General features: G+C 46.0%; 1 protein-coding gene across 1 annotated transcript in view; it reads right to left on the bottom strand.

Moving 5' to 3' along the window:
• Nucleotides 1-1862: 1862 nt before the first annotated feature.
• Nucleotides 1863-10000, bottom strand: part of LOC105910452 (calphotin-like) — an 8684-nt gene continuing 546 nt past the window's right edge. Inside the window, exons 2-5 of the mRNA XM_042703046.1 lie at nt 9746-9848; nt 5541-5637; nt 2116-3446; nt 1863-1922 (exon numbers count right to left, since the gene is read on the bottom strand). Of these exons, the coding sequence (XP_042558980.1) occupies nt 1863-1922; nt 2116-3446; nt 5541-5637; nt 9746-9790 (1533 nt within the window). The 5' untranslated portion in view covers nt 9791-9848. The remainder of the gene's footprint in view (nt 1923-2115; nt 3447-5540; nt 5638-9745; nt 9849-10000) is intronic.

Consider the following 10000-nt stretch of genomic DNA (forward strand, 5'->3'; position numbering starts at 1 on the left):
GGAGCCAGAGAGGGAGGGGCCATCGGGGGAGGAGCCAGAGGGGGGAGGAGCTGGGAGAGGTAATGAAACATGGCGGTGGAAGACAGGCGCAGAGACGAACAGAAACAAAAAGAGACAAGTTAGAAAAAAGAAAAAGGAGGTTTGAGTTCATGCAGCCAGTTACCCCATGCTGACAGTAGTGCAGTATTATCCCCAATCAGCAAACAAATAATACAAACAACAACAACATCCCAGCCAGGCAAGCAGATATGACCCCATGACCCCATCCAGGCAAGCAGATATGACCCCATGATCCCAGCCAGGCAAGCAGATATGACCTTAACCAGGTGAGCAGGCATGACCCTATGACCTAGGGTTGGTCATGAGGATTGGGACCGTGCAGTGAGGCAGTGCCATGCCAACATGCCCAGATGCAGGACTATGTGACCAGTGGCAGGTGTGGAGTGGCCAGTTATGGGTGAAGCATAACCAGTAGCGGGCGGAGTGGCCAGTTATGGGTGAAGCAGCGGGTGGAGTGACCAGTGGCAGGTGGTATGGCCAGTTATGGGTGAAGCATAACCAGTAGCTGATGTGGAGTGGCCAGTTATGGGTGAAGCATAACCAGTAGCGGGTGTGGAGTGGCCAGTTATGGGAGAAGCATGACCAGTAGCTGATGTGGTATGGCCAGTTATGGGTGAAGCATAACCAGTAGCGGATGGTATGGCCAGTTATGGGTGAAGCATAACCAGTAGCGGATGTGGAGTGACCAGTTATGGGAGAAGCATAACCAGTAGCGGATGTGGCTAAATAATACTAGCGATAAACTAGCGATGATGATGATGAAGGTGAAGGTGATGAGAAGCATTGTTATCTACTGGCCAGATTTTACAACGAGGCAACATTGCAGAAGAACCAATCACACTCTCTTTTGACTTATTATAGACACGGGAATACTGCATTGGAGATTCTTAACACTCGTTAGACCATAAAGCTGTTGTGTGGCTTCAAATCATATTAGCGGTAGTTCAGTGCCAAATAGCAATGCGTTGATTTCCTTTGCCACCGGCTCAACTTTGGCACTCTGATACTGGGTGCTGGGTACCCATCAGAAAAGGTAATTAATTATGAGCTAATGCTATGAGCTAATGCTAAGAGCTAATGCTATGAGCTAATGCTATGAGCTAATGCTTTGAGCTATACAGCATGTCAGCCTAATATAAGAGCTAATGATATGAGCTAATGCTAAGAGCTAATACTAAGAGCTAATGCTAACACTTCCTCCATGAGATGGCCAATGAGGTTCGTTAACTTCATGAAACTGTAGCCTGTCAATCCATTTAAACTTAAACACAGCAGGCTAGTCAGGTGTTGCCAGTTAACGGTGTGTTACCATAGCAGAAGCAAGTTACTGCTGACGCAAGCTATTGCCATCCATCTATACTGCTATCCATGTTATTATAGCTACTGTTACTGCATATATAGTTCAAATCCACCCCCCCCAAAGGGGTAAACCTAAACCAGGTCTATGTCAGGAGGTCTAAAGTGACCTAGGGCAGTGGTTCTCAAACTAGGGGTCGCCAAACGTTTTTTGGGGGTCGCAAAATGATCTTGCTGCCCTGTGCATCAACATATTAGGCTGACATGCTGTATAGTCTATCAGAAATGGTGTTTTCTACATCAGGATGAAAACTAATATTGTCTCAGCAAGCAGTCTCATCATTCAAGATGAAACTGAATTTAGACTTATAATATCCTGTCAAAATGTGTGGGGGGTCGCGAGACTTGGCAAATGGATTTTATGGGGTCCCCGGACAAAAAGTTTGAAAACCACTGACCTAGGGGTCAACCCTAAACCAGGTCTCGGTCAGGAGGTCTAAAGTGATCTAGGGGTCAACCCTAAACCAGGTATATGTCAGGAGGTCTGAGCTGGAATGTGATTGGTTCTTCAGAGTTTAAAGGAATGACAACTGGACACAGAGGATGTCAATCATTCACCAAAGCCAAAGAGGAGGAGGAGGAGCCTCAGTGGGCGGAGCTTACAGTTTAACATGAGGTCACCCAGGAGAGAGTGGAAACCGATGCAGGAAGAGAGGGTGGGTGGGTGGGTGAAGGACGAAGGAAGGAGTGTGTGAATACCATGAAGCGTTGGTATGTGTGTGTGTGTGTGTTCACCAGAATGGGGCAAGGTGTGTGTGTGTGTGTGTGTGTGTGTGTGTGAGAGAGAGGTGTACCATCGGCAGCTGCCTCCACCAGGTCCTCTGCAACAGGGGCGGCTTCAACTTCCACAGCTTCCGCCACAGCGTCAGCCAATGCCTCTGCCACAGCCTCCACTGGGGTTTCCACGACAGCTTCTGCCACAGCTTCGGCCACTGCCTGTGCTACAGCCTCCACGACAACTTCTGCCACAGCTGGAGCTTCTGCTTCAACAGCAGCAGCTTCAACAGCTGGGGTAGCTTCGGCTTCCGCTTCAACAGCCTCCACGACAACTTCCGCAACAGCAGCAGCTTCAACAACTGGGGCATCAACAGCTGGGGCTTCTGCTTCGACAGCTGCTTCTACAGCAGGGGCAGTTTCTGCAGCTGCTTCAACAGCCGGGGCAGCTTCTGCAGCAGGGGCTTCTGCAACCACTTCAGGGGCAACTTCAGCTGCGGCAGCCTCAACAACGGGGGCAACCTCAGCTTCTACTGGAGCAACTTCAGCTGCAGCAACTTCAGGGGCGGCAGCCTCAACAACTGGGGCAACTTCAGCTGCCTCAACAACGGGGGCAACTTCAGCTGCGACAGCCTCAACAACTGGGGCAACTTCAGCTGCGGCGGCCTCAACAACTGGGGCAACTTCAGCAACTTCAGCTGCGACAGCCTCAACAACTGGGGCAGCGACGTCTACTGGAGCAACTTCAGCTGCGGCTGCCTCAACAACGGGAGCAACTTCAGCTGCGGCAGCCTCAACAACGGGAGCAGCCTCAACAACGGGGGCAACTTCAGCTGCCTCAACAACGGGGGCAACTTCAGCTGCGGCAGCCTCAACAACTGGAGCAACTTCTGCTGGGGTAGCCTCAACAACAGGAGCAGCAGCTTCTACGGGAGCAACTTCAGCAGCCTCAACAACAGGGGCAACTTCAGCAGCCTCAACAACAGGGGCAGCGACTTCTACTGGAGCAACTTCAGGGGCGGCGGCCTCAACAACAGGGGCGGCAGCTTCAGGGGCAGCGGCCTCAACAACGGGGGCAGCGACTTCTACAACAGGTGAGGCTTCTGCGACTGCTTCAGCGGCGGCGACAGTGGCCTCAGGTGCTGCTTCTGTGGCAGTGGCGGTGGCAGCGGCGACCTCGGCTACGGGCTCGGCCACCGGTGATTTAGCAGCTACTTCGGCCGCGGCCGCCAAGATCTCCTTCTTGGGGAAATCCACCAGCGTTCTGTGCTGGACCATTTTCTCTAGATCAAAGTAGGTCCGAGACGCCACCTCTTCTGGGACGAGTAGGGGGAGAGGAGGGTACACACACGGGTTTATTCACAGCGTCATCACCGCGCGCCCACAAACCACCCAACACTCTACTGTGGGGACCACGGGGTCCAGCGGGACCACTACTACTAGGATCCCAATTCCGACTCACATTGAAAACCGTTTATTTGATGCCAATTAACCGTTTCAGTATCATGTGGGTATGGGAGCCGACGTCGTCGATACGGAAACAGACGTCGTTGATACGGAAAGTTGGACCGCTAATCTCCCCAGCAGCCTCAAAGCTGCACAATTAATCTAATTTCAATTACGATTATGGCTTCTATCGATTACGGAAACAACTATTTTATTGTTTTGGAGCTATATAAATAGAATTGAAACAACATAATTGAGATGAAATGATTAATAAGCTGCATTCCGTTCCAACAATGATGCTCAATGCAGAGCTAGCGTTAGCATCTCCTCTAATCGGCCGTACTCTGTACACAAATTAACTAAAAATGAAAAAAAAAAAACACTTGTATTTGTCTATTTACCAAGACAAAATATAAAAGTTACTTTATCATGATAATATAATAACATTAGGCATTGATCGATTAAAAATCGATTAAATAAAAACACTGAGGGTCCAGAGGCTCATGTTCGCGTGCACAACCACGCTGCTGCTGAAAAGACATCCTAGGGGAAAGTGAATGAGTTATCGTGTTAAACAGTCGAGATCAACATTGACCAACATAATTGAGAGATCCTTAGTTTCATGAAGTCTCTATAGAATACAAAATATTTTAAACTTTTTAGAGGGAATAAAATGTCTTATAATTTCCTATTAGCACAGATGACAATGGAAACCCAGAGGTTCCTTTTCAGGATCAGCATCTCCTGATCATCCTTGCATCTCCCTAACCCGAGGTTCTTCAGGATCACCATCTCCTGATCATCCTTGCATCTTCCATCTTCCAAACCCTTCCATTTTTCAAATCTCTTCCTGATCTTCAGCCACCAGGATGGCCAGAGGTATTCAGCAGACCCTCACCTCGCTTACCCTAGGTGTAACCCTTAACCCTAACAGACCCTCACCTCGCTTACCCTAGGTGTAACCCTTAACCCTAACAGACCCTCACCTCGCTTACCCTAGGTGTAACCCTCCCCGATCTTCTCCAACCTCCCCAGAGCTTCCTCTCATTGTGACTCATCATCTTCCCAGTTTCAATCAATCTCTCCCTCCCCCCTGGTCTCTACAGGTCTCTCCCCTTCCCCCCTGGTCTCTCCCCTTCCTCCCTGGTCTCTCCAGGTCTTCCTCCCTGGTCTCTTCAGGTCTTCAGCTTCCTCCCTGGTCTCTGCAGGTCTTCAGCTTCCTCCCTGGTCTCTTCAGGTCTTCAGCTTCCTCCCTGGTCTCTCAAGGTCTTCAGCTTCCTCCTGGTCTCTTTGAAGTGTGTCTATGAAGCACACTGACTTTGGGGCCATCTCTCACAGTAAGATTTCTGTGATTTCTGTGTTAACCAAACAACTGCATTGAAAACAGTATAAAACCTGGAAGAAAGACTAGTGCTACACCTGAAGTCACACAGATCACTTGGTGATTCCACTTCATGGAATGCTCCTCAGGAGATAACTGCTAGAGACAAATAACTGCCAGAAAAACAGCAGTGTTGTCCCTGTGCCCGGAGACCCTTATGGATCATCAGAACATTTGTAGAATTAATTTAACTAAGAGGCTCCTTCAGAACCAGAGGTGGTCACTGGATCAGATGCTCCTTCAGAACCTTCTAAAGGTGGTCACTGGATCAGACGCTCCTTCAGAACCTTCTAAAGGTGGTCACTGGATCAGACGCTCCTTCAGAAGCTTATAGAGGTGGTCACTAGATCAGACGCTCCTCCAGAACCTTATAGAGGTGGTCACTGGATCAGACGCTCCTTCAGAAGCTTCTAGAGGGGGTCACTGGATCAGACGCTCCTTCAAAACCTTCTAGAGGAGCTCCTGAGTATGAAGAACTGTCTACGGGAGCTTCCCTGACTGTACAAATTACTTCACACACTCACACACACACACACACACACACAGAAACAGATGCACGCGCACACAACCATGGGAGACTCACTTGACTTTTTCTTGGAATTCTTGTTGTCTCCAGACTTGGAACTGAGTGCAGAGGATGGAGCGCGTCTCAGGACCGCCCAGCTCTCCGCCTGCACACACTGACACACACAGACACCCACATTGTCCTTTGAGTGTTGAGCAAAAATGTCAGAATCCTGTTCATTCGAGAGAGACCAAACCCAGCCTTTACTACAGTATGTGTGAGTGAGTGTCTGTGTGTGAATGTCTGTGTGCTATACATAAACCTAACCCTATATTTTCATCATGTGATCGCTTTTATTAAATAACACACACACTTTGAGAGTAGTGGTACTAAGAGCAAACACAAGATGGCTACTTTGTGTCACGAACAAGAAGCAGTAATCGCCAGTATGGACAGGAAGTCGCAAGCATTTGGGAGCATTGTTAACGATAGATCACTCTCAAACGCAAGCATGGATTAAAATGCTCCAACAGATAACCTTCATAAAATGAACGTAATATTTAACTAATATGAGCTGTGCTGTTGAAGTACCAAGGATGTTCATGGTTATGGTATTTAAAGTGTCTGTGGACGTTCATGTAAAGATGAATGAGTAGGCCTGACAGATTACAGTGTTAGGTAACTCACTACATCATGTGGGTGCCTGTAAGCTATTCGTTGCTTTCAAACAAGGAGAATACAACCATAAAGATTTTCCTGCTTTCCGATAACATTATTGTGATCGACAAGATCCTGGCATCTTCACGTTCTGAGAGCTATGAAGAAGAAAAGTCCAGTTTAAGCTTGAAGATAAACCAACACTTAACTCTGTACCAGAGAACCGAGTCTTCCACTAGAGCTTCTCTCTCTGCTGATGAGCTGAGCTGCTTAACATAACCTGGCTTTTTGACTCTGGTTAGCTGATGTCAGTTTAGGAGCGTTTTCTAGCTAGCTAGCTCAGCTTACATCTGACAAATTCAACATTGAAAGGGACAACACTTGAAGTCTTCTAGACTTTTGACGTGTTTGTTGTGTTGCGCTATGGGCAACTAGGAAGCCCAGGAGAGCAGATTACAGGACCAACACCTGTTAAAGCAGTGGCTTGTGAACGGGCTAGCTAGCGTCAGCTAAGGTAAGTGAAGTGGTTTCCCCCAGTCATTGGCTACTGCAAGCTAACGCTAACGCTAACGCTGTCATTGTTGGTTATACGGAACTGCCTTTGAATAGAGTAAAGGGTGTATGCCCACTGAATAGTGTTTGGGAAGATATGCATAATTATAAATATATAAATTGAATTTAAAGCTTGTATGGTGAGTTTAGGAGATAAACGTCTACTTAATCCCCTTCTGTTTAGTAGGATGAGATAAGTTCCTGGAGTTTGACTTTTGCTTTGTGGTCGGTCAGATTTATTATTTTATTATAATTAATATATTTACTCAAAATAAGTATTTTCGGGCGTTCCTTTGGCCTCTCCCCTGTGCTTTAGTTTTTGTTTTAATTGAACAACCTCAGTTGGTAAAACATCGGATTAATCTGATTAAATGTTTGGTTTATATGTGTAGTGCTGTGGCAGGACAATGAAAGGTTTTCCTTATCTTCCCAAAACGGGACATAACTATTGTGAAGCTTTCCTTATCTTCCCCAAACAGGGACATAACTATTGTGAATACGAACCTTAGACAGGGACATAACTATTGTGAACACAAACCCTAGAACCCTAGTGTGTTAGGTCTAGGCCCCGCCCCATGATATCTGCATGCCTGTTCTGTCTCTGTTTCCTTAGCAGGTAATGGGAAGCAGGTGTACCCCAGGTGTAACCCATGATTGGTTGGGCTACAAAAGCCCTGATCAGATGGCAGTCGGGAGAGCGTTGGGTTGGTCGTTGGATTTGGATAGAGATTGGTTTTGGATTGTCGTTGGTTTTGGAGTGTCGTTGGTTGTGGATTATCGTCGTCGTTTGTTTAGATTACCATTTAACTGACTTTACATTACATCTTTTGTTTCTCTTCACAACACTGATCTTCACCACACTTTTGCTATAATTATTAGATAACTATATAAACTTGTAAATCATTAATAAATATATTATTATTATTATTATTATTATCCTAAATTCTGCGTGGCCTCCCCTTCTTGTTTCGTGCCTTGAGCTGGCTCGTAACACAGACATAACTATTGTGAACACATTTAGCCAAAGTGAAAACTCTAGTATTCTCTCCAGCCATGACAGTCATCAGTGGGACCATGATCATCTAATGCTTGAATGAGGTAATGTGTGATAACTCAAATCTGTTGAAAGTTAGTGTCATCATTTTTAAGTATAATTTTGTTTAATTAATGTTTACCTAACATTAGAAACGCATCATTAGCCGTTTGATAACGTAGCCAAGCCGAAGGCAGATATAGTCTGGACTAATTGGCATAAACATAGACCTGCAAATACTTAATGGAGGCAAAGGTGTATCACTTGGCCAGCATCCGCGCCATTTTAAGCCATTAAGGGATTCGAGATTCCTTTTCTTCAGGGGTGTCGTGACCCCTAAACGCTAGTGATGGCAGCCTGACACTGAGGCACCGGAACGTGCTTCATACCTTAAACTACACCAACCATAAAACCACTGCTTCGAAGGTTGCTTTGGTAAGGAAAAATCACGTGACATATTACGCGCGAAACAGCAACTGCTTCTTTCTCCGAATGAACCAGCTGAGTGGTTCACAGCGCCACACACGAACCAGTCAGTTGCCTCGTTTTGAGTCTGAATTGTAGCGTCTTCAAAGCATAAAAACTTCAGCGCACAAAATTGCGTTTGGTTCGTAGTAGCCTCTCATTCTGTGACAGTCATTACGTTCGTATTGATTTATCATCATTATGGAAGCATCTAAGAAGAGAGGTCGTTCTGACATGTGGGAACACTTTATTCTGATCGCTCATGATAAGGTGCGCTGGCTGTTAAATATTTAGGCTATAGGAAAAGTAGACTATATCAACAGGCTCAGTCCAAAAAGTGTAGAACAAATTATGTTTTTAAATCAAAATCTTTGACTGTTCCCTATCCAACATGGTTACACAAGCACACCCAACTTGTGCCATATTTTTCCAGCACATCCTTTCCCCAAGCACTCTCTCCTCAATAACACAATATACAAAAAAAAATTATATCATAATCTTTGTATACGGGGTGAGTGGGTGAGTGTGTGCGTGTGCGTGTGTTTTGGTGCGTGCAGACTAGATTGTCGTTGTTTTAAAGCCTCGTGCCACTGTCAATTTAGTTGCAGCCTTGGCACTTCACCAGGAGAGGTCACTGTTACTGAAGCTTCAAGTAATGAACGGATTTTTGAAACAATGTGCCTAAATGGTTCAATGCTTCACCAAAGCTTCATTTGCCCATCACTACTAAACGCCCTTGCTTTCTCGGGTTCAAAATGGTTTACTTCCTACTCTGTTTCAGCCGCCATGGCAACTGGTGGCAGGAGAGTTCTTTTGTCGTGCAAGTGTTAGCTTCCACCTGATTGCATTGGTTATGGTATGCAACAGCCGGAACATGTCTTTAGTTGACCTAGTCATTTTTCACCTTCAGAACCTTCTAGTGCCATGACCTAATTCGGTTTAACAACTGATATTTTAAATAGACTATGCCATGGACATTCCAGGAATTGCTAACATTTTCTTTGATTTTTTTAATATCGATAAGATTATGGTGGTTCAAGAGCGGATCAGAGCTGGCACACCGCCAGTGGGGTTCCGATCAGAACCCACCGGTGGACCGATGTATGCGATCAGAACCCACCGGTGGACCGATATATGCGATCTGGGTATCCAAGGGTCTTGGAACTTATCTCGCGCGGACTATCTGCATTTGCCAAGCAGTTTGGTTCACCGCAGTTACATCAAGTAGCCTATGGTCGCTTTGATTACGTGTTAAAAGTGAATAAACTAGCGTCAAGACTCACCACTGCACCACAATCTTGTATATTTGTTAGGGTACTGTATTATTTAGGTAAGTCAAACAAAACGTGACATTTAGCATGCCGCTCGATTGCAAAACCGTTCAAGTACTATAACTTCATGTCCATGTCGGTTTACACACGCAACTCAACTTCATCTTTTCCAAGCACTTGGAAAAACATTTCAGCGACATGCATTTAAATGTAGCATCTATCTGGCACCAGTAACATTTTCAGCCCATCCACGCGAGGTAGCAGGCTCCCGACATTGTTTTATTTGAGAAAGTACACGGTGTTACCTTCAGTGCGCCGAGCCGTCCGATCTTCAGCAAGGAGGCCGCCATGTTTACTGCTGCTGCGTTACTGTGGGCGCACGCTCTTCAGGACTCAAGTCTCCACCCCCTTCAAATCACGGAGAATGGCGACAATAAAACAAAACACCTACAGATTCCCAAACAGAAAACGACAGTTAGCTTAACTGAAGCTGGAGTCTGAATCATATAACTGTTAAAACAAACATCATCAAATCATTAAACAGGTAGCATGCTGCAGAA

Source organism: Clupea harengus, chromosome 2 (genome assembly GCF_900700415.2).
Source record: "Clupea harengus chromosome 2, Ch_v2.0.2, whole genome shotgun sequence".
Lineage (NCBI taxonomy): Eukaryota > Metazoa > Chordata > Actinopteri > Clupeiformes > Clupeidae > Clupea > Clupea harengus.